The sequence below is a fragment of the Corvus moneduloides genome, chromosome 22, assembly GCF_009650955.1.
Source record: "Corvus moneduloides isolate bCorMon1 chromosome 22, bCorMon1.pri, whole genome shotgun sequence".
In the NCBI taxonomy this organism is placed as follows: domain Eukaryota; kingdom Metazoa; phylum Chordata; class Aves; order Passeriformes; family Corvidae; genus Corvus; species Corvus moneduloides.
The window spans coordinates 1,029,537-1,054,707 of record NC_045497.1 but is presented as its reverse complement, the minus strand read 5'-3'; the positions used below and the strand labels follow the sequence as shown (position 1 = coordinate 1,054,707).

Here is a 25,171-nt window from a genome sequence, read left to right as displayed (position 1 = left end):
CCATGCTGAAGACAGACAGAATGTGACCTCTTAATAAAAATCACTAGCACAGGATGACCAGCATCTGAACAGGCCAGATGGAGGAAGAATCCTGTCCACTTTACAGCTGGCAAATATCAAGTGAACTCAGACAAACCACCAGCTTATCACTGAAAACTCACCCACGCCACAGAGGGTGAGGGAGGATGGGCTCCTGCCCTGAGTTATGGACAAAGCAAACAAAACCTCTCAGCAGAGTCCTTGTCACTGAGCCCTGATTTTAAACAGACTCTGTTCCTCTCAGATCTGGTCCCTGAACAGCTGTTTTCCTTTTACTGCTCTCCAAGAACAGCTCCCTAAACCAGTAGATTTTCTAGATTAAGTGGAAGGTTGAGGGGTATTTCAGTGTTTTCCTGTTTATCAGAGCAATATATGAAGAGGAATATTGAAGCAGGACATCAAGCAACCCCCCACCCCCAAACCACAAAGAACTGCCACGTAAGCTGCTTATCCCTCAGTTATTGTTGCTTCCCTCCCGTCTCAAATTCTTTCTGTCACAAAAAATCCTTAGCAAGCAAAATTTAACTAGAAGACAAAGCTAAGAGTTGTAAAGCAGCATTAGAAAGAGCAATTCATTGTAGCTCTCTATAATACCTATACAGTGAGCTCAGAAGTGAAAGAAATTACCAATTCTTTCCCGTTCTGTTCCGCCCTGGTGTCTCCAGCAAACATTAATCCGAGCTGCTCCCTCAGAACGTGAGTTTGATCCCTACAATCAGGGGTAAGGGAAAAAGGCAGCAGTAATTTGGGGCATGACTTGGGGCTCTGACTCAAACTGCAGCTCAGCCCAGGCCCCTGCTCGCCCTCCCCTCCATGGCACAGCCCCGTTCCTCACACGAACCTCACCCAGCTGCACCAGTGTGAGCTCAGGAATTCTCTCCTGTGCCAGCCAGACAGTGCCAGCAGCTTTGGGAACAGGGACGGCGACTGCCCTGGTGTTCCACAGGCAGGAGGTGACACCACCGATCCCCTGCCCTCGTCTCTCGGCCCAGCGTGGCAGTGCCGCCCCGCAGGCAGGGAGGGATCAGTTTAATTAGAGCTTCAATTCATCACAGCACCAAGGTGTCAGAAACCAGGAGGGAAGCCCTTAGAACAGGGAACTTCAAATCAACAGCAAAGGAGATGTTACATCAGTACTTGCTGGCCTCCTCCTCCAGGAGAAAGCGAAGCTGCCTGGTTGATATTTCTACTTGTGCGGCTCTTGGAAGGACAAACTGGTATTAGCTGATAAGCTGCAGCCACAGAGTTTCTGAAAGTGTTGGAATAATAATCTCCAACCTGTGCACTGTCTGCAAACAAAACTACACACAGAAAACATTCTGCTCTTTGCTTCATCCCCGATAGCCAAAATTCCCCACTGCATTTTTCTCTTTAAACTTTGTTTTTCTGAAACAGGTTTACTTCCTCTGCAAGCAAACCAACCATGTGTGGTTCTAGACTAAGCACAAGAGCTTTCATCTATTAGAAAGTTTCAGTTAGATCTGGATTTCATGGACTACAGCAAAGTATCACACTCTAAATACATTCTTCAGAAAGATGCAGAGACCCAGAGGCACAACTCAGTGCTGGAAAAAGGCCTGAAACGGATGTTCAGAGTGCTGATTTGGCTGCCATGTGTATGTATGGAAACTGGAGTGCCAGAAGCGTATTTGAGGGGACACATTCTGATTTTCCCTTCTGACTGTGGAAGATTTCCGCTTGTGAAACAAGAGCAGTGTTTGACATGGTGCTTGGGCTCGTGGCCAAGCTCAGCAAACAACCACAGGCAGGGCACGAGGAACACTTCCTGCAGACATGAACACTTGTAACTTCTGTGAAGGGTTTCTCTGTTGCTGCCCCATCACATCAATCCTGGAGAAACAGTCAGCCTCAAAAGGCCACGGTGACACCGTGACAAACCTCCCTGGAAACCCCAGCTCCTGTCTCTGCCTTTCCTCATCCATCCTGATCTTCTCCAAAGCTGGTTCTACCCTCCACAAACCCCGCATTTCACAGCCTTAGGAAAAGCCACAGACTCAAGATGCCAGTTCCTGACTAATTACAAACACATCCAACGACCCAAGCAGCTGACACAACCAAGGCACAGATCCTGCAATCACAGGCATCTGAGACATTATTACACAGCTCTGGAAAAGAAACCCTGTGGCATGTGAAAGACACACCACAAAAGCTATTTTCTCCTTAAAAAAACCCACTTTACTATGCTGGATCTGCCCACATGTAAGCACAGGGGATGTTCTGAGTGTCTCATGTCCCATTCCATAACTAATTCTAACTCTCCTGCTTTTCCCCCTCATTAAACTCATCACAGGAACACTGCTAGTGTACTGAATCTATTTTTGGTCCATCCTTGCAGGTGTTGTTTGCAAGGGAAATAAGTAATTTCTCTAATAATTTCTGTTGCTCAGGCCTCAAACGTGAAATCAGTCTGGAATTCAGCCCATTCCCACAGGATGTTAGGATAAACCAGGATTCCGCATGTCTATACACTGCTGTCAGCAACTGCTACCGAGCAAACAGGACAAAACACGGCATCTTTGGGCGAGCAACCCTCGTGAAGTTTGTGTAAATCCTAATGAGGCTGCCTCGGGGATACAGGAGGGCAACACTGCAAACCCTCAAACTTCAGTGAAATGGGGATGCTGTGATCTAAACCTGAACCCAGACAAATCCTAAAAAGAGTAGGAGATGAGAGAGAAGCAGCAAAGAAACAGCCCTTGCAAATAAAAAACAAACAAAGCCAAACAAAAAACCCCAACAAAACTGCAACTAACACAAATGATTTCCTTACAGTCAATCACAGCAGTTACCCTGAGAAGGGAAACACCCAATAACCAGAGCTCAAACAGGCAGAAGTTCCCACAGCACCCACGAAAATTCAAGTTTTCAAAAACACATTAAAAGTGGGAAAAGGTCTGTAAGTGAGTATCACACATAACTGAATTAAAACAGCTAAGCTCTTAAGAGTGGCTGTATTTATTTTGGTACATTTTATACTTCAAACCCTGGAGTCCTTGCTGAGCTCCCCTGACCTGCACAAGCTTCCCCTCCAGGAGGGCCCAAAGCAGCAGGACAGGTTTGTGTTACTCGTGTTTCCCTAATCCATCACACACCCGCTACTGCAAAGTGGGCTCATAATTGAAACCACTCCAGCTGTCAAACACACCAACAAAGCTCTGGCTGTGGTTCACTGGCCGGGTTTTGCTGTGGTTTGGTTCCTCACCAGGCTTAGAAAAATCTGCAGCCCGTGAGCCCAGAGAGGCAGCAGGGCCCCGAGCAGGTGTGGGGCTGCGAGGTGAGCACAGCCCCACACAGCTCCTCCTGCAGAAGGGCTCTGAACCCGTCACAGGAACTCATTACTGGGTGCACGTCGGCTCTGTTCAAAGCTGCAGGTACCTGCAACTTATTTTCCCTGCATCTCCAAGGGCAAATATCCCATGGCCAAGAGATCCCTGGGGAGCAGGCAAGCGGAGCTGCCAGGAGCCCAGCAGCCTTGGAGCGAGCCACGTCAACATTAATTATGATGGAGACAGGGCAAAACAGCACAGAGGCAACAAAGCGTTGGCAGCAGCTCACTGACTTAATTCCTCACTTCCCTGCTGCCCTTTCCAAACTCTGCTCATGACATGAAGTGGAAATCCCCACTCTCTCCTGCAGATCAAGGTGACCTTGGGAAGTCGGGGGGAATGACCTCAGGGAGCTGCCTGTCCAGGTGCCCCCAGCCCTGTCCTAGCTGGGGACACCCATTCACACCCTGCAGGCATCATTGAGGGTCAGGCAAAGCAGATCCATCAATGTCCATCCACTGATTTCCACGAGCTGTGCTTCCCTGCTCCATCTGCAGAATTATCCCCATTCCAGAAAATGCCCCTCCTCAGGAGCTGTCCTGCTGCCAGCAGAGCAACTTTACAACTACACTCCAACTACAGCTGGAGACTGATTGAACAGAGTGTTTGGGAAGTAGGTTACACACTGGGCTCTTCTCACCACTGAAGGAGAGGACGTATTGCTGCAGAGAGACTGAAGCAAAAATATCTGAAAAATCAGAACTTCTAATTCCTAAAATACTATGTCCCTGCTAGTCTGGGTTTGGGTTGGGGTTTTTTTTGTTGTTGTTGATTTGTTTTGGGGTTTTCCCCTCATTTTGACATGACCTTTATGGAATGACAAACCCAGACTGAGCAGTGCACCAGAAATGCTGTTTATCCACAGCCTGCAGGATTCCATCCACAATTTCAGCTCAGAGATGACAACTAAAGCAGTCAAACATAATGCCAAACTCAAGTTTTAAACATTTCCCATATCTTTGCTATGTAAGTTCCCTTGAAAAGGTCAAAGCAGAACTTCGGCAGCTCAAAGAAATCCAAACCCTTAATGCCGGTTTGGCTCAGACATAAAGACCTAAACCCAGCGATTGAGAGCTGATTCACAGGATTTGTTATGTATTACTTAATTGCTGAAGCAATGAAAATGTGTGCAGTTGCAGTCTGTAAATGCCAGCACGGCAGAGCTGTGACTCAGGACTGTGCAAACAGAGGATGAGGGCTATAAAGGACTGCCTGGAGGAGGTGGGACATGGGAGGGGGATTTTCACTGACACACGGAACAGCCCCGTGGGTCTGTTTCAGCAGCCCTATTAATGTGCTCCGTGGAAGAACAGTCAGGAGAGAGGGGCAAGTGGGATCATTCACAACCAGCAGCTCACAATATCCATGTTTCTCTACAGCAGCTACATTCCTGTTAAATAAAACCTTCTCAAAGTAAATGCAGGATTTCCAAATATCTCCTGGGCAGTGCTGGGTTACAACTCTCTGGTTACTCAAATCCATCAAGACTTCTCTCCTCTTCATCCTTTAGCTGAAAATCACTTCCACCATTTTTAAAGTCTTTCAAGTTTAAGGCACACAGATTTGTCTGAAACAAAACCACTATGAACCTTAATATAGAATAAATAAGTGGCAGATAGGAAGGGGAGTTTTATGCCCACAGTGAGTAGACAATTTCTTTTCAGAAGCTCTCATGCTCACAAAAAAGCAATGTTTTTATAAAGCCAGGCAACAACAACAAGAAAAAAAATTTATCCCATCAAATAGCACAGAGTAAGAACATGAGCTGGAATTGTTAAATCAATACAACTTCAGCACAGCACTGAGGGAGGGAGGCCTTTGTCCCTGTCACTTCTCCACAGCAAGGTGAAGGTCCAGTTAAACAACCCAGAGTTGTTCTACAGTTTGGCAGTGGGATCAGGAGAAATGCATTTTTCCATATGCTCTTTTAGAGCCCAGATGTGCAAGGTTTATGGCAAATAGTTTTAATCACATCTCAACGGACAAGGTTTTGCAGAACAAAACCAGGGTCCAAACCAAACCCCTCCCATTTCTGTCCATTCTGTTCCCCCAGTTTAAGCCATTTTCCATCCCAGCTGTGTTCCTGCAATGCACTGAAGGAATCCATGTAGGAAGTGTTGTGTGTCTGACAGAAAACTGCAGAGGAGCCAGACAAGCTCCAGTGACGCACAACAACCAAGGTGAAGAACCCTGCCCAGGCAAAACAACAACTTACGGCACAAAGTAAATTCACCCTCAACCCCAAAAGCCTAAAAGAAACTTCAGGGAAGGGAAAATAACAGATGGAAAGTAGAAAACTGCAGGAACAGGGCAAGGAGAGAGGAAAGGGCTGGGTTTATAGCTTACTGGGGTTTCTTTTGGTTTTACTTTGGCTTGTTTGTTGGGGAGGTGGCATGATTTATTTCTCCAGTTCCTTCTCATTGCAATTCAGGTAATGAAAGGCTCGAGCTTTGGCAAGGATCCCCTCCTTAGCCATAAAAATAAAAAAGAACTGTAATTAAACTTACCAGAAACAAAGCTAATCAAACTCAACAGTAACAAAGGGCAACAGAAACACATTCACTGTATCAGATCTTCCTTGCTGGCCCAAAGCCCGGAGTTTTCACTGCATTTTTTTCCTTGCCCCCAGTTTCACAACAGCATTAACCAGCCCGGCCCAGGATGCCTCAGCTTTACAAACTCTTATTTGTAGGAGATCAGCTTTTCGTGATCCAAAAACCCAGCATGTGGAAAGTGTTAAGTCTTTCATGTAGTAGAGGAGGTTCTTAAAACTTCTACTGTTCAACTCAGAAATGCTGGAGCTTCACAGCCCATTAGAGGTTTGTGAACCACTGAGAAGGGCAGAGTTAGCAAAATAAATCAAGAGTTCCTGAGGGATGTCCTGGTGCTTTACACAAGAGGCACAAAGCAGGCTCCGGGTTAAACAACAGGGAGGACTTCTCAGATTGCAGGAGGAGAGAGCTGGTTTATAACCTGGAATGTGCTCTCCGCTCTTTGAAGGGTCTGGAGGCATCCTACAAAATAACTCCCGTTTGTGTCAGGGGCACTGCAAGGGAAAAGGGAGCCCAGAAAGTGTCTGGGGGAGGGGGAGGATCAGCTCAACTGTTCCACCCAAGAACAAACTATTTCACCATGGCAATAAAAGCACTTATCAGCACCTTTTTCATGCCAGATCTCTTCCTGCTGTACAGGAGTTTGGTAGCGTTAAAACAAACAATATTCCCTGCCAATGTTCCTCATCCCCGACGACCGGAGTCAGGAAGGATTTCCCAACCACCAGGACCGTCAGCAGCTGGGATTTTGTCATCATTCTTGTAACACTGTGTCTTGTTTCTTAAGACTCCAAGTTCCTAAACACAGCAATTACTCTGAAAGCAGCTCCTTCCCTTCCACCTCCCCAGCTCCTAAGCTCACGGAGTTTGCAATGAGAAGGGAAAACGACAAATTTAACCTTGAAAGAGCTGAATCAGAAGGAAACGCCTGTCAACAGTCTAGGATTTAAAAAAAGAGATGCAAAAAGCATAAGGTTTTTTGTGGAACCTGCTTTGATCACTCAGTGTTTGCTGTGACATCACCTGTACCCTCTTAACCAGCTAAAGCAGAAGCGAAGGAGGGCTGGATCTCTTTCCTGCAGGACTGTGGTGCTGCAGCAGCAGGATGCAGTCCCTCCTGACTCCAAGGAAAAGGCAAAACCACCACATATGGGGGATCCCAGCCTTGCCAGATCCTTTCTTCTCATGAGCAGGAGTGGGAAACCCAGAGCCCGAGCATTTCGCAGCTTCATAGTTTTGTTTTCCACACACCAGGAGACATTAATGCACCTTTTGGCAGGGAAAGGAACCCCTCCATATCCCACATATCCATAAATCCACCATCGTGCAGGTGTGCAGGCTGAGACTTACAGCCACCCCAGCCCCTGCAGAACAGGAATCCTCCCTTCCCAGCTGCTGGAACAGGAGACGTTCACGTTCATCTAAAGGAACATCATCCTCACCTAGAAGTTATCACCAGCATTTTTATGTGCTGACAATCTGAATTCTATCACACTCCTAAGCATTTTTCCTTCACATACAGAATGGAAAGGAAAAACAAAGCAAAAGCAAATGCAGCAGATTTCAACGTGTGATGTTAAACGTTTCTTGTGCTTGCAGAGCCAGTTCTATCCACAAACTGCTTTACCTCCCCTATGGCACAGCCTCTATTCTAACTCCCTGCTCTCACTTCATTCCACCATCTCTGTAATTCCTGGGAGTCTTCCTTGGCATGAAAAAAAAAAACAAGCAGCAAAAAACCCCCAGTAATCAAGCACTGCTTCTTTTTTACAGCTGGTTGGAAACAAAACTGACAAAATGAGCGCATCTGTCTCCTGGAGTTGTTATTGTCTTTTCCCCCAGTGCAGTTCCAGCAGCACATTACAGGGTATTTAGGAGTGACTGATGTGTTTGGGGCCGGTTTGGTGCCAGGGGAAGGCACTGGGTGCTGTCCTTACAGGGCCATCTGGGGTTGGAGGTGATGACTGAACCTGGTGATCTCCGTGTAAGAATAAAGTTCATTCCATGCTCTGTGGCAGGCAAGACACACTCAAAGTTCATTTTATTCTCTGCCAACAGAGAATTTTTTTCCCAGTGCACAATCCTTTGCCCCAAGTGGCTGCCCTGTGAACCCCACACAAGTCAGGGGCAATTCCTGCCTGTGTGTGCTAAGGAACCAAACTCTGCTTTGCAGAACTCCTCTGACTCCCCTGGAACACGACTCACAAGAAGTCCAAGCTGTTTGTATTTATTTACTCCTTGAACTCCAAAATTCAAAGCAAACTGCTGCAATAGCTTTTGAAACTGTAATCTCTGTGTCACACGCTGTAAATACACACAGTGAGTAGCACACAGAGGATTACCTGGAGAGCATTTCTCTATTAGGCCATTTCAAAAGTCAGTCCCCAGGCAGGATTATACAGATTCATTTCTTCAAGGAGTTACCCACATTTTATAACATTAGCACTGTTCTAGGACAGGATGTCCCACCAACAGCACTGCTGCTTACATGCCTTATTTTTGCCTTTCTAAAAGCCATTTTCAAGTTTTAAAGCACACCTTCAGTCACCGACTGGATGGGGAACAAACAACAGGAAGGGTTTGATGCATGGCAGCTGTGGAAAAGAGTCTTGCCAGGCTGGGACACTCAACCATGAAAATAAACTGCACAAATCCTTCACCAGACACCTATTTTATGTACCTGCAATTCATAGGACCTCAGGGTTGATGTCTGAGTATTTGATACAATCTGACAACTGCCTGGGAAGAAGAAAAGCTGCTGGTTTTTCTCACAGGGAAAAGAAAATACAGAATAAATATACAGCTGTTGATGAACAAAAGCATTTAAACCAGAGTCACATATACCCTTCAGCACAGATGCAAAAGAGAATTCACAACAGGAAAATAAACAAACCCAAATTCCTTAGGATAGTGAACTATAAACAGAAAGTAAGGAAAATGCAATGGAACAGAACTCTGAGGAGCAGCATTGTGTTCTCTCAGTTGCTGAGGAAGACTCAGACAATATTGTATCAATTACTCAAATAATCTTGGCTTGTATCTTTGACTACAGACTTTTCCCTACAAAGCAGGAATTGTCCTTCCTGGCTCCCTGACAGAACTCAATGCAATTGCCTAATGGCCCTCTTTTACTTGCAACAATATTTTACTCCTACCTACCTCTAAACCTTCAGAGAAAAATAAACAATGAGATCCAATCTTGTAATGTAAAATAATAAAAAAAAGCCACTCGAGTGCAGAGCTGATTTATTGCCCATGCTAAACTCAATTCTAGAGTCCAGCTGGCACAGTGAACACACCTTCTCCTTTTATGCTCTTCATCGATGGGGGTTTCTTAGGAAGAAAGTCAAATAAGCAGCTCATTTGTTGAGCTGATGACGCTGTAAATTACCTTTGGAATACAAAAGTAAAACGATACAATTGAAAATTAATCCTCTTATTCTCTTAAGAGAACGCTTAAGAGATTTGAAACAAATGAAAACAAAGCACATTAGGTACTTTCTTTCTCTGGTTTTACTTGCTTCAGCTGGAATTGAGACAGGCAGGTTTGAGAAAGGGTATTTTGGTCTTTGGAAGCTGGAGCCAGTCATTAATGAATCATTAATCAATGAGCACACACACGAAGCACAGGCCAGGTGAAAGGGCTGCTCAGAGCCAGGCAAGATGCACCTCCAGGACATGGGAATTCAAAGGATGCACTCGGGGAACTGAAACAAAAGGAACACACGTGGGTAAACCATGGAGCTGTGGCCCAAGTCTGCCAGGAGCTGTACTCACCTCAACACCTGGAATCAGTTTTAGAGATGAAGAAAGACACCATGGCATGTGTGAGTTAAACCTTTATGTCTCTTTAAAGACCTTTCCAAACCTCCTGGTTTATTATCCAATAAAGTTATGACATTTGCAATAGGTTTAACAGTTAAACTTTTGAAAACAAACCAGATCACAGTGAACACATACACTGAACATCCCTCTGCAAACAGCTTTCAGCTCAGAGCCACTTAAACTCAGGAGTATCTCCATCTGAGCTCAGCTCCTATGAGCTCAGCATTTCATTACATTCCTTGGCTTTCCTTATCCTGCTCCTGGTGAGCAGCACCAAGCGCCCGGCTGGGAGCTGCCGCAGCACACTGCCTCACCTTGGAGTCAGACATTAATGCAATGCTCTTCCTCCACCAGCTGAGCCAGCCACCTCACAAAAACAGGAAAAAAAAAACCAAACCAGCAGCACGTTCCCTCCAGAAGAGTTTGTTATGCAAATGATTCAGTGGTTTCACTTACACAGGAAAAGCAACTGCTGCCTCTGCCCCTTTTTCTAACTGGACTGAAGCCCAGTAGGATATTTGCTGTGACTAAAGAAAAAAGTCTCAGCCTATCATTTGAAATCATTTGAGAAATGTGAAGCCCACAAGCCCCTGTCTGAACAAGAGCAAACCCCTCTGCCTGCAATGGCCACGCTCTGGAAGCAGCAGCAGCAGCGAGCAGGATGAAATGAAAAGAAGCAGTGGCTGTTTATGTTGGCAGTCGCTTCAAACTCTAATGGAAAATTTCAGCTCTGACTGCAACCAGGCTAGAACAAGTTATTACAGAAAAAGGTTCAGCTTTCAAACAGAAAAGGCTTCCATCGCTTGTCCCTCTCTGAATGCTCCCTCAGCAAAGACAAGGCAGGAAATAATAAGCCTTGACTGCACTGTATTAATATTCCATCATTAGGAGAATATGGCCTCAAATAAACCAGATTTCCTCGGGGAAAGCAGAGCAGGGATAAAGCCCACGCCACAGCCACAACGCAGCTCCTGCTACAAACAAGGCTCACCACTAAATGCAAATATTAAAAAGCCGATGTAGGGCTAAGTAATCACTTTATACCAACAGACCAAGAGATATTCATCTAATTATCCTCCTCTTTTGATCAAAGGCACACTGCTATTTGAACAATTGTGTCGAGGGAGAAGCTGTACCTCTCAGATGCTCGGGAGAGTCTTGCACAAATATTCCTGAGGCTGCTGGCTGCCATGAGGAGTGACATGAGGAGGGCTCCGTCTGTCCTCAGAGGGGACAGACACCTTGCCAGCCCGCACATATGGCAACTGCACTGACCTTTCAGCTACTACACATTCGCACTATATTTAAGAGCTACTCAGGAAGCCAATATTGTGTATTATGTAACACAAGATTAAGCATTAATGAGGCAAGAATAAAATTGTTTATCTAAACCCCAATCTAAAATTAAACAGAAGTTTATGCTGAAAGCTCACACTGCACTCGTTTTGTCTCCTAACATTAACAGAGCACAGCTTATTTAGTCTCTGAGCTAAGTCCCAGCAGCATTTAATTTGAGGAGAAAGATTTTACTATCAGAAGAGAGACCATTTTTCCTAAAGAAATGATGCATATTTAGTTCTTATGTGCATAAATACAGCACGTTGCAGGTATTTCAATCTCAGGAAACAGCCAATATCCATAACTCCTGTTTACACTGTGCTTTAGAGCTACATAAAGGAGCATCCACCCAGAGGCAAGATCTTTCGATTGCACTCTGTCATCTCTCGCTCAGCAGCCAAACCAAAAATCACCCACACCACAGATACCTACGTGCCCAACAGGGAAATTCAAACCAGAATTAGCCCAGAGTCTGCGTGCCTGCACAAAGATCCACTGTCCTCCTCCTGGGCTTCCTGCTAAGCCAAGCAGGGCCCAGGGAGGAGCTGAGCCTGCCAGGAGGAGAGACGGGCACAGGGACCATGCCCACAGCACTGCACCATGAACTGTCCTTGGAGAACACAGCAGCCTTTGGAGAGCCTCAGAACATCCACAGCGCTGCCACCCCAGCTCTCAGAAGGTGCAGAAGGACCCACGGTGCTCAGGCCCATCCCCAAGAAAGACAAGGTGGCTCCAGAATCTCAACTCAGCTGCAGCAAAGGCCATGACAGTCTGGCAGGATAACAGGATATCACTTTTGAACCTAGGAAGGGCCGCCAAAGGAACAGTCACACACATCCCCCGTTTCTGGGGGCACGAGGTGAGAGTTCCACTGGTCAGACAACACTCCTGCCCCAAAGCAGGCTGCAGGAACCTCAGCCACAGGGAAACAATTTGTTTCTCCTGGGACTGTGGCCTTGAACAGTTCAAACAAACTGAAAGTGCACCCTGAGGCTTCCAGAGGCGTTTCTGAGAGAGCAGCACGAGGACAGGCTGAGGAGCAGGACCCAGCTCTGGATCCCAGCAAGGTGACACCAGGACTTGGCACCTTCCTGCTCCTGCTCTGGTGGAGTCTCTGCTCTGCACAAGCTCCCGTCCATCCCATGTTTCTGTTTACCTCCCGCGTAGCCAACACAGAGTTAAGCTGTTTCCATGAACACAGAAAGGCAATCCCCAACCTTGGAGGCATTTAAGTACCTTTATCTCAGGCCTATCACAATGCTGGTGCTTCTAAAACTCTCAAATTCAAGTAGCTCAGTGTAATCATCTAAAGAATTCAGAGGAGAATGTTAAATACTCGGAAAATCCTGTATTATCACAAAGTTTTAGCAAATTATCCCAAAATGGGTGGGTAGGAGGGGAATAAAACCACATTTAAAGCCAAAGCAGATAGTTAAGAAAACTGTTGCCAGCTGTGCACCTTCCAATCTCACAAGATGGGAATTTAAATGAAAGCAATTATTGAAAACTGTTCATGTCACAGAAAAGCCTCCAAAATTTCCTTCTTCCCATGAAGAGGAATCAGAAGTGCTGCGAAGCAGGAACCAGAGGAGAGCAGCACCGTTCATCACCTGGGTCAGGCAACCACAGCTGCAACTATGGGGAAGCCACTCAGGGGAAGATAAAGGAAGGAGGATACATGGAAATAGAGAAGGTGTATTTCAGACAGTTCAGTGCAAACCCAAGGAAGTTTCACAAGTTTCATTTAAAAATCTCACGGCTCCTCTACATGGAGGCACTTTTTCTCCAGAGTGTGAGAAGGTTAACACTGATCCAACATTAAAGCACCACCTTTCTTGATCCATTGCAGTTATTTACACTGAGAACCCCTCCTGGACATAAACATGGAAATAAACTGGAAATGTGACATAAACCAGCGGAGTGAAGACCCAAACAAACACACCTTTGATATGGAACAGACATTCTCCTTCACAAAGCTTTTTTCTTGAGGATTACTCATTTAGAAGAAATAATTTAAAAAACGCTGGAAAACTATGTTAAACTAGGTAAAACACACACTGACAAATACAGGGTTTTCTTAGAAGATATTGCACCTTAACTATGGAGGAAAAAAAAAAGCCAAGGCACAACTCAAATAGGGCATTCCTTAACACACTTGTGAAAGCTCAGTACAGGATGGCCTAATTCTCATCTCTCACCAAAGCCACTTTACACCTTCCCAAAGTAGAAAAGAAATACAATGTCATGTTCACCTCTATATCCTGACTTTGTGCACAGCAGCCTCAGCTTGAGCTAACATAAAATAGGCCTGGTCTCTACAAGAATTCTGTGCTTCTGTTGCATTCCTTTCCTTCCACTGTTTCTATATTCCAGCCAAGGGGTTTAGGGTGGTATTAGTGGAGCATTTTCCCCCAGTGAAGGGTCTAGGAAAGGACACATTTTATCAAAATCATGATAATAAGGAGATCTAACTTTTAGTGGGGTTTGCACAGGCAAAACCCCCTGGCTCCCCTCCCCACAGCCTTCAGTGACCAGGAAGGAAAACTCTTAATAAATCAGACATACTGAGCCACCAGGGCAAGACACTCCAAGAGTGCCCGTGACCCATCTTTAAGTACCTGGAAGTTGCTTTAGTGCTTTTGCATCAATATAGTAACTTTTCAGAGTTTCATCTCATGTTAATAAGGAGGCTAAACAGGAGAATAAAGCCTTTTTCTGGTATTTCTGGAACTGCTACAGGATTACTTCACACTGCAACAGAAAAATGGCAGGCAAAGTATCTGAAACTATTCTGGTGATGAAAAAATGCAGACAAATTAATCCCACAGCCTTGTCATTTGCATTATTCACAATTCCACTTTAAGGTACACAAGCAAAACTGGACAGCCAAATATTCACTGCAGCCTTTATTCTGCAATGTCTTCCTATAGCAAAACTGCTGTATATTTTGGCTGAAGAAGACTGGGAATTACAGAAAGCAGAAGTGAGGCCTGTGGGCAAAAATAGGAAGCAGAGATTATAAACAACCTGTTGTAGGTCAAAGGTTATTTGTAGATCAGTTACCACAGGGGCTAAAAAAATCCCTGAGCCCAAACCCATCAACATGATACTTCCCACAGCTCAGACTTAATATTTAGTCTTCTCTGTAGTAAAAAATTAGACCTAATGAAACAAAAATATAACACTTGAAAAATGAGAGCTTGTGTGAGGTTTAACACCACTTGCAAAACTTTTACAAACACCCTAAGCCTGCTCTCCAAGCTCCAACGTAAGAAGTTAAGTAGCACAAACAGGGGCAGGCACCTGCCCCCAACTCTCCATTTTTCTGTTTTCCTTTTCCTTCCCCTGCAAAATGTTTTTCTCCATCACAAAAAACCCCCCACATTTCATATTTAAAGTATAAATTTAAATTTGTAAAAACACAATATAATCCACAGTTGCTGTAATTCAAACTCGGAAGAGGACTTTTGCCCCTCAGTAACTTTACCATCAGCAGAATTCATTTCTAAAAGCAAACACTGATTTGTTCTAAATCCATTCTGGGAGATATTCTGAAGAAAAGAAGAAAGGCATGGTATGTGCTGGGTTTGTCAGATGCTGATAAGATCCATACTATTCCAGCTTTCCTTCCCAGCTGCCACCTTTCCAGCACTGGGCCTCCGTGCCTCAAAATCCAACAGAATGCTCAAGTCCACCAACACCTGATCTGCAATTTAAGTTTTCTTTCTCACCAAAATGAGTGAACTTGTAATTGCCTCATCCTCCCCTTCCTTTTTAACTCACACAGTGTTACTATTTACCACCCAAAGATTTGTGTTATCACAGCACTGTCTCACAAGAACCTCCTAGAGGAGAATGGAAACATCCTACAGAAAGAGAGGTTTTAAAATATTTTTACAGCAATACTCTTCCCCGGTGCACACCACATACAGAAGTCTAAACAATCAGTGATGCTTTAAATCAGCGTTTTCCAGATTGCTAACATACTGCTAGAAAATAGTCCAACTCCATTTCCAAGAAGCTACCTCCCTTCTAAATTCAGAACAAAACCGAAACCACTTTCCCAAACCCTCCCCGCAGGTAAAGGACACCTCCACAACAGAAACCGAAGCTCTTTTAGGACAAATGGAAAAGCGACTGGGTTCCCAAGACTTCCCAGACCGTCTCCTCTGCAGGAGCCCCCCACCAATCCCTGCCCGTGTCCCCGGAGCCCTGCCGGGATTTTGGGTGCAGTGATAGGGTTACATAACCCTGAGAAGTTCGCAGAACCACGGATCCATCCCCGCACACGAGTTCCAGGGAACGGGAAGAGTTAAACACAGCCCGGAACCGTGCGGGTCGCAGGCGCAGACCTCGGGCTGCCCGGTCCCACCGGGTGTTGTTTTGGTTTAGGTTTTCTTTAATTACCCGATGCCACTCGAGTCCGACCGGGTGACACAGAATGTATTATCCCGTCATAATGTCAGAATTTAAAATTAGATTTGGTCTCCATAAATACACTTCACCCAGGCTCAGTGGCTCCGTCCAGCCATGACGATTATTTTATGTAACATCTTTCATACCCCACGACCTAAAATCTGCACTAAAAATCAGCAGCTGCCTTGGCTGGCTGTGGATTTCTCTTCCGTTTATCTGAGGAGAATTCGGGGTAAAAAGGAAAGAGTTTCGCAAGATCAAACAGCGAAGCAGCGAGAGAAAAAGCGAATTACATAAAGTCCAAATGTACTTACGGTCTCCTTATTGGGAAGCAACTCCTTTCGGATTCTGAAGAAGTTCTTGCCGTACTGCCTCAAGCCCTTAATAAACCGCTTCTGTGATAAAAGATAACAAAAACAGCGTGTCAACAGCAGCAAGAAAAAATTATTTTAAAAAGATTTAAAAATCCCCCAAACGGCTGCTGTGAATCGGCAGAGGAGCCGAGCGGCGCTCGGAGCCCAAGGTCTGTCGGGGAAGCGAACGCACCTACACGGCTGCGAACGGGGGAAAGGCTTAGCAAAGACACCGAAAAATCCCAACCGCATCCCCCTTCCACGTCCAACTTCCAGCGTTCGGAGCTTCACCAAAGTCGGTGCCACAATCGGCGCTGCCGGAGCCGCTCCGGGCCGGCTCGGCGGCCGGGCAGCGCAGGGAAATGCGCAGCGCCGGGCTCGGGGCGCCGAGCAGGTGCCGCAGGGGTTAAAGGTTCGCAGCCCCCGCGTTCCTCCGGCGGGGCTCGCAGCGGGCCGGGGCCGGGCAGGCAGCGGCAGCGGGGCCGAGCCGGAGCCGAGCCCGCGGAGCAGCCGCGCAGGGCCGGGCGGAGGCGGCGGCGCCCAGCGTGTGATGGCGGCGGGGCTGGGCGGGCGGCTCCGCGGGGCGCGCCGCAAAAGGCGGCCTGGATCGCCGGCCCCCCTCAGCCGCGGGCCCGGGCCTGGCCCCGGCCCCGCCGCCGCCTCCTCCGCCCGCCGGGCTCGGCCCCGACACCGCCCCCGGCAGCAGCCGCCGCCCGGCCCCGGCCCCCGGCGCTGCCTCTCAGCGGCTCGCCAGCCCCGAGCGGCCCCCGGCCGCCAGCAGCGCTCCCTCCTCTGCTCCTGCTCGTCCTCTCCCCAGCACCTTCCCTCGCTACAGCCGCGGCCGGGGGGCACCGGCCGGGGGGCACGGCCACGACCCCCAGCACGAACCGGTACCAGGAGATTTAAGACTAAACAAAGTGCCTTTCTCTGGAAGGGACAATCTTTCTAGAGAAGGACTTCATCCTTTCCTATGAACACCAAAATAAAAAGGCTTTTTTCCTTTCCTATAAACACCGTACACGGGTACAAACAACAAGCAAATAACAAATTCTGCCTGCAAAACCGGTAAGGGATGTCGAGTATGTGGGCCCTAGTATTCTAGGGAAAGGAGGGAAATGAGAATTCATAATTCCCTATAAAGAAACAAGCAAAAAAATACAAGGCCTTTTCTATTCCTGTAAACACTGAGCACAGGTATAAACAACGAGTAAATAACAAATTCTGCCTGCAAAAAAAGATAATGGATGTTGAGTACATGGGCCCTACTATTCCAGGGAAGGGAGGGAGATGAGATTTTATAATTCCCTAAAGAGAAACGAGCCTCAAACTGGCTTCATGTAATTTGGATCACATCTTTTTGCAAACACCTGCTTGAAGGAGGTAGGCAGTGATCAGAGGCTTCCATGTTGTGAAGGGCATCAGGAATCCCAGAAAGGTTAATTCACTGCTCAAACAGCGCTCTCAGCACCTCAGCAACCCCCACCACAACCCTGGATGCGAGGGAAGAGGCTCTTCAGAACCTCCTGCTCAGGATTCTGCAGGTTTGCTCCCACAGGGATCTATCCTCACCTAACCCTGACCCTCAAAACCTACAAGACTGCAGAATTTGCCAAGAACGTGCCCAGGGGCACGGAGACGAGAATTAACCACCAGTTGTAAAGGCTTGGAGATTACACTCCCTTCCAGTGTGTGATTTACTCATACCCACCTGCTCCTTCAAAGCAGCCAACGCAGCACCCGGAATTGAAGCGTTTAAGGGGTGCCGGAGCTCCCAAACACAGAAAATTTTACTGATAGCAAGGTACCAGCCTGCAGACACAGGCAGAAGTCACGCAGGTACCTACAGAGCAGGACATTGAGTGCCCACAGAGAAAAGCTGGTCCCTAAAGCACTCATATACTCATTTTTACCATGTGAATTTTCCCGAGGAATTCTCATTATGCTGGGGTGGGTGGACCACTGCCCTGGCACCACAACCCTCTGGCTGGTGCTCTGGGCAAAGGAAGGTGGCAGCAGCAGTGACAAACACACCCCAACACCGCTCCCCACATCCCAAAGAGCAGTGCAATCCCTGTCTGCAGGAATTCACAAAGGATGGAAACCAGCTGAATGGAGAAACACCTAAAGGCAGGCACTCCAAAGGGAACTGTGGGGTGCTCTCAGTCCCTGGCTCTGCCATCGCTGCCTCCTGGGCTGGAACAGAGGGACGGTGCCCCTGCAGCACCACTTCACAGCACACACAGGAAAAGGTGACAGAAAAAGCTGTAGGGAATAAGGAGAAACCAGAGCTGGAACATTCCAGTCAATGATGGAACAGCTCAGGGAAACAGGAGAGAGAACACAGTCTGGCATAAAATGAGAACACCCAACTGCCTATTCCTTATTTTGCCCAAGATGCACTTGAATTCTTAGGGGACCATTTAGTTTATTTTTTAAGATTCCTTTTAACCAAACTATCTTATATTTGGTTTGTGTTGTGATTCAACTCTATTAATAAAGCCTGTGACAAACTGTTTTCCTTTGACCCCCTGGGATGTCAAAAATCACTACTGGGAATGCAAGCCTAGCATAGAGCCCATCTAAATAACAGAATTGGAGTAACCTTGGAATGCTGTTCCAAATTTCCAAGTAGGAATGAAGTCAATCCTTCTGGGCAGTTCTGCTGTCACCTTTACTGATGTCGTGCAGCATTATCCCTGGGCCATTGAGGCACTGTGAGGTATCCAACTATAAAGGAGCTTTGTGCCTCTTGGAAAGGCAGGAGAGGGACCCTTCTTAATATACAAATAACAAAGCACACAAAAATAATTTCAGAAACTCAGACAGAAATCCTAAAGCTTAACAATTAAATTTTAAAAACATTTTCAGATTTTCCCTCCTAGTCTAGTCTTCCATTAATTCATCATGTCCCATTCTCACTGCACCAAGAACAGCTACTCCTTTTCTCCAAGTCAAGCCCAACACAGACCTCAAAATGGTTTTAAATATAAAAGAACTAAATAGTTGCACACCAAATCAGAGGTGACCTGTTGCTCTCCAGTGTCTCACAAAACAGACTGCCTGACACTGATTGAATTTGCTCTCCTCTGCACAAATGACATGCACCGAATTCCACGTCCGTGTGTTAATGCTGCAGGAGATGCTGCACTGCTCACAGGAGGCATCTGGGAGCGACAGCTGCCAAGCTAAAATAGCCTCACAACACAGGGTTGGGGGAGCAACGAGGCTCAGACCTATGGATAAGTTTGGATGAGAAGTGGAAGTGGCTTTGGAGCACAATGGTTTCATTTTTACAAGTACATCATTTGGATTTTTAGGACAAACATTTCAATTTTACCACTTCTGTTGAACTTTAAAAGATTGCTTATGACAGGATTCTGTCAGCATTATTGTCTGTGCTGCTCACTGAAGACAAACTGTGCCACAATTAAAAAAGTGCTGTGGATAATGAGTGCTGTGAAGCAGCTTTAGGAAATCCCATGGCTTGTGGGGCGGTCGGTGCTGACAGACGCAGTTCTGTTTTATGGAGTGGTTTCCATGGCTATTGACCAGCCCCAACACGAGGCCTCCTAATACCATTTGATAATTTGATGAAATGCATTAGATGCTGCAGCATCCTGCGTGTAAACAGGGAGCTATAAATAACCCAGGGAGAACAAGGAACAAGCGTGTTAATGTTTGCCTGTGTGTTACTTGCAGGTCCCATATTTTATCCCGAGGAACAAATCTCCTGACAAGATACACAAAGCCATTATGCTGTGCCTGACAGAGCTCAGCTGGCACGTTTGTCACGGGGCTGGCAGTGCCAGTGCAGAGCTGGGGCTGAGCTCGTGCGTCAGGGTTTCCATTATCCCGAGATTACAGCCTGGCAGGAGGAACTGGCTGCTGCAAATCCTGCACTCTGGCTGTCACTGGGAACTGAGCTCCCAGTGTGCTCCTCGACCTCCAAAACCCCAAATAAAGCTGGTGCTGAAAGCATGGACCCGTAACATCCACTGCAAAGACAACCTGTTTCATCAATGCTAGGATTTCCAACTGAAACCTGCAGAAAGGCAGCACAACTCTGATGAACCTGCAAATTCATCACTGCTACTAACGTGTCTCTTCTGAGGTGGTGCTTCAGTCGAGTTTAGAGCAAATGGATTTTCTCTACGAAATTCCATGTGCTGTTTCATTCCCCTCCTATGACTTCCACCTGGGAAATGAGTGAAGAACATTGTGTAATGCAAAACATTTACAAACACACAGGGCCTTTTCTGATCTTTCTCAATCCAGGAAATAAGGATTTTATTTCTCAATCTTTCTAAAAAAAAAAAATTAAAAATAATCGCCCTCTTTAGCTTACATCCAAGAACAGCAAGTTCTTCTCTCAACCTTTTCCTTAATTCTAAGCAAATAAAACGGAAGATTTTGCTATTTTGAAAGCAATAGGTTTAGTGCATGTCTGGAAAGGCCCAAGGTTTTCTAGGCAGATGTCAATGGAAGTTGTCACCACCTTCCATATTTAATATGCCTTTTTAAGTGTTATAATGAATATGGTAGGAAAATTACTGGGGTTTTCATAGTTAACAGCAAACAGAGGAAACAGAGGTATCCTGAGAGTTTCATTATGAAGACCCAACCTAAAGGTATCAGGTGGCTCTTACACAGACCTGTGTTAGATCTTCACTCAGGCCCTGCTGCTGGGAGAACGGGGCTGCTTCCACCTCCTCTCAACTGCAGATTGTGAAAAATAGTGCAAAACACATCCTAACCCCAAATTTAGCTTTCTTTTAACAGAATCACAGAACGGTTTGGGTTGGAAGGGCCCTTAAAGATCATGCAGAAACAACCCCCTGCCATGGGCAGGGGCACCTTCCACTAGACCAGATAGATCAGAGATACTGCTCTGTTTATTTGCTCAGTTTTTTTAAAATGAAATAATTCTATTGTGTCAAGACAAAATTATCCTTTAACTTTTGTGGTATTTTGAAAATAAAATTATGTTTTCACCAAGTTCTCTCACTCAAAGACACGGAAAACCAAAATATTTTGACGGTATTCATTAGATACCACTCTGTATGGCAAGGCATGAATGTTCCCACTGGAAATTCACAGCCCCTCTCCAGACTGCACCCCTGGTCACCCGCACATGACAAAAACCTTACACTCCCCAGGCCATCTGCCCCTGAGATCAAGTGTCCTCTATAAACAAACTGACAAGGAATAGATCAGCTGAAAGCCTCCAAGGTGCCCAACAATTTGCTCTCCCCCCTCCCAACTGCATCGCTTTGTCTTCCTGAAAAATTATACTGAAAAATGAGAGCCTGCCTCGAAGTGTGGGGGATTCAACCCAAAGCTTGGCGGCAGAGGCACCTCCCAGCCTGTGCTCTGAGTACCCACAACAGCCAGAGTCATTAACAGCCTCCCTCGAGGGAATGCCAAAAGATCCTGCAATGATAATGACCCCCCTTCCATGGAGCTGCTTTTGTTGGGAACAATGGAGCTCCCATGGTACCTCTCGCTGGCTGGAAATATTGGTATTAAGTGAGCGTGAGCACAGCTGTGTGTAAATGACATATATAAACAGATTAGATTTGTGTATTTATACTGGATGCAAACACATTAATAGCACATTTGCATACCCAGTTGGCTAAATGAGATTGCATGCAGAGCAGGATTACTGGTTACAAACACATTTATTTAGAATTTTCAATAAAGTATTTATATTGCCATTCAGGAGGTCAGAGTGGATTCATCATCCTTTTTCTCCTCTTTGCCTTCTCAGACACACACAAATGCTCTTGTCAACATGCTTTGCACGGATTGCCCATCTCTCTTCACAACTAGGCTGGGAAAAGGACTCCAGCCAGCAGAAGGAGCTGAACTGAGGTCCTCAACCTAAAGGCTGCCCCAGTTTCTCCCCATTTACTTTATTGAAGGTGATGTTTCAAGGGGGTGAGAGTTCTCCATGTGACCACAGCACGAACTACTACCCAAATGCCAGTTTACAAAACTCCTCTCTCCCTCCTCTGTTTAATGCCAGGGATCAATGCAAGAGTCTGCATGAAAGGCAACATGATATTGAAGGTGACACAACAGCTCTCAGACGTTTCCAGAGCTGCAGGAGAACTCAGCTATTCCTTCACCCCAGGCCTGGAGCTGTCAGGGTGTTGCTAACCTTTTGTGCTGACCCCAGCTGTATTTTCCCATCAGGATTTTACCAGAGCTATTTTTATAAAGAGAGAGATTTCAGGTTCACCCAAAGCATCAGGCAAAGCTTCGATTCCCGTTCTGCACTGTACCTGTGTCTGTGAGGGAGTCTCGATGGGAAAGAGAAAACAAAACAGGAAAAGGAAAAAAAAAATCAATTATGTCTAAACGAGGAGCTTTCTGTTTGCTCTAATTGCACCCTGATTATCGGCTCCGGGCTGTGCATCCCGGATAAAATGCTCCCAAGCCCTCCATTCCAGGCGGCTCCCGTTAAAAGCCCCGGCGCTGCCCCCGGGTCCCTGCCCGGCCCCGCGATAAATCATCCCCGACCTGCTCCGAGAGGCACCGGCCCCGCCGGCTTCGGCCCGGGTTGCCAGGCAACCTTGTGCAGCAGGGATGCAGGGATGGATGCAGGGACGGAGGGATGGAGGGATGGGAGCTGCTGACAAATGTCCGAGGGCTGCACCGACAGCCTGGTCCCGGTGCCTCCCCGCCCCTGCTCCGGGCGCGACTGCACAATCCAACTCCAAAGGCTTTTGTGAGGAACACGCGCTCCCTGCTCCATTCCACTGCCGGCTGTTACCGGGAGGCAGCGATCACCCGGCAGCGATCACCCAGCGTATGGCAGCAGAAATGTGATCCCCTAAACGAGATAAAGTCAGAAACCCGACCCGAGCCCAGCCCGCAGTGCCACGGCAGCAGCTGATGCTCGGATCAAACCCTGCCTGGGCATTAAAGCAACAGCGGGAAAAAAGGAAACCTGACTTTCCTTTTCGGCAGCTCTGGAAGGGGTGGTGGATAAATAGCCTTGACTCCTGGAAGAACAATTCCTGGGTTATTCCAGGCATTATCAGTGATGTCACTGCCGATGGTCCCACATTTCAGCAGGGGCTGAAGAGGCAGGCAGAGATGAACCCTCTTGTTTGAGACCTGCTCCGTTTGCAATTTCCTCTTTTCCACTAACAGAAGAGCGGGAAGAGGAGGCATTCCCTTTTCCAAACCAACGGCACCGCACAGAGGGGCGAGTGGCAGGAGGACCTTCCAAAGGGAGCAACAAGTGCTGGGCCTCCCTCGGGACTGTCCTCCAACAGCAGCCCGGACAGGCAGCTCCTCATTCCATTCATCAAAATCACTTCCACCAGCAAGAAATCCAGTTGGCCAACCCAGGCTCATATTGAAATGCCCAGGACAGAGCTTGTGCTGACAGACAGATCCACCTGTGCAGGTGGGACAGGCGGATCCAGGTCTGGCAGCATCCAGCTGCTCTCCCCGGGCAGCTGCCCTGCCCTCATCTTCACGAAGCTGTGGCAAGTGAAGCAGCTTTCACACAGCGAGTCCCAGGCTCACCCCTCGGGTGGGCACCAACCTTAAGCCCCCCCAAACTGGAGACTGCCCTCACTGACTTTAAAAAAGAGCTTTCAGTCTATCAAACGTTCTCTGTCTCCTGCAATCAACAGTTTTTCAGTGTTGAAAACAAAGCTAAAGTGATTTGAGTGTGTTTTTACATAAAGGATTTTTTAAAGGTGCCTTCTAAGAGTTAAACAGAACAAAGGTCTGGCACATTCGTGACCCAGAAAAGCAAAACAGTGTGCTGCTGACAAGAGACAACAGAAAGCTTTTGATTATACTTCAGATTGCCTTTTCTGTACACAAAGAGATTAATTTCTGATTGTTATTTTAAACTGCTGTTAAAATGCTAATATACAAAAAGCCTTCTTGTACTTCAAAACGAAAGAGCAACTAAAAAGCAAGAGCTGGATATGTTCCTTTTCAAGGACATGCTTCCTTTCCCCCATGGCATCTCAAAGTACCTCCCTTTAAAACAGGTAAGTAGAAGAAATTCAGCACTCAACCTGCAAACTTCAAGCTAAACAGAAGAAGAAAAAAGCTATTTGTTTTCATTTCTTAAACTTCTGTTCACCCAGACTTGGTACAAGTGCATTTTCTAAAGCGATAATTCACAGTTCCAATTGTTGTTGGGTTTTTTGAACATGATGGAACCAGTCACGGTACAGGATCCAAAAGCAGGGATAAAGATACATCCAAGCAGTGAGAAAGAGAGCACAGCACTGTCCTCCCAGACCCCCTCTCCTCCTGAGCAATGGTTCTCATCCATCAGCTGGGAATACTGACCTTTTTCTTTCCTCACATACTCTGAATCCCAGAAATACACTCCCACTCAGGCTTTCTCCTTAAACGTCAGAACATTGCCTTTTTCTCCATCTCTTCCAGCAGAAAATCCTCTTTCTGTTACACAGACCATACAAAGTGCAGCAAATGCACATCCACTGTTATGCAAGGCTGGAGTTGACTCTAACTGGGACATTTTTGGCCCTTTTGGTCCATTTGAAACACCAAGCACAAAAAAGCACCACTCAGACCACCGGAAATATCCTGTGTGATCCTTCAAGGCTCAAACACAGCGTTTCCAGGGGAAGTTCCTTACTGCAGAAATGCTGTTCCCTTGGGATTTCAACCATTATTGTCAATTACTCTGGAGGCAGTTTCTGCTCAAACACAGATTTTAATGCAAATGGCAGAAGGAAACAAATAAGAGCACTTCAAGAGCCCCCAGACTTTGGAGCAATGAACAAATCCAAGAATAATGAGACAAAATGCAAATTATCCCTCTAGAGAGGCAGGTATTTCTGTAGGTGCCTTCCCAGGTAAATCATTAACAGAGGGGCTGTGACTGCAGCGATGCCCAGGATGGAATTCAGGCACTCAGATACAAATTCCAGTTTTTGACCCTCGCCAAAATGACACCAGGCAACCTCTGGAAACTCCCTAAATTCCTCTCAGAGTAAGTCTGCCACTGGCTGCAGTGGAGTGAAGAGACACCTGAGTGTGCAAAGAAGAAATACTGGTGATGGCAAAATCAAATTCCAGGCTGAGGGACACATCCTCAGTGAGGGAGAGAATGGGGCCAGTTGTGGAAAAGGGACCACAAATAAGAGAGGAAATGATTAAAGATTTGAAAATGAAGGACCAGAAATGCAGCTGCAACAAAGGTGAACACTGCAAAGGAAACCTTGAAGGTGGATATTGGGGAAGGGAGGCAAGGGGGAAGTGGTGTTGAGACTGGGATTACCTCCCCAGACACGTAGAA

At 46.5% G+C, this 25,171-nt stretch overlaps 1 protein-coding gene across 6 annotated transcripts in view; it reads right to left on the bottom strand.

The window, feature by feature from the left end:
- Window positions 1-25,171, bottom strand: part of RERE (arginine-glutamic acid dipeptide repeats) — a 177,630-nt gene that overhangs the window by 24,787 nt on the left and 127,672 nt on the right. For all 6 annotated transcript variants that reach the window (XM_032131832.1, XM_032131835.1, XM_032131837.1 and 3 more), the window contains one exon: window positions 15,832-15,912. In XM_032131832.1, the coding sequence (XP_031987723.1) occupies window positions 15,832-15,912 (81 nt within the window). The remainder of the gene's footprint in view (window positions 1-15,831; window positions 15,913-25,171) is intronic.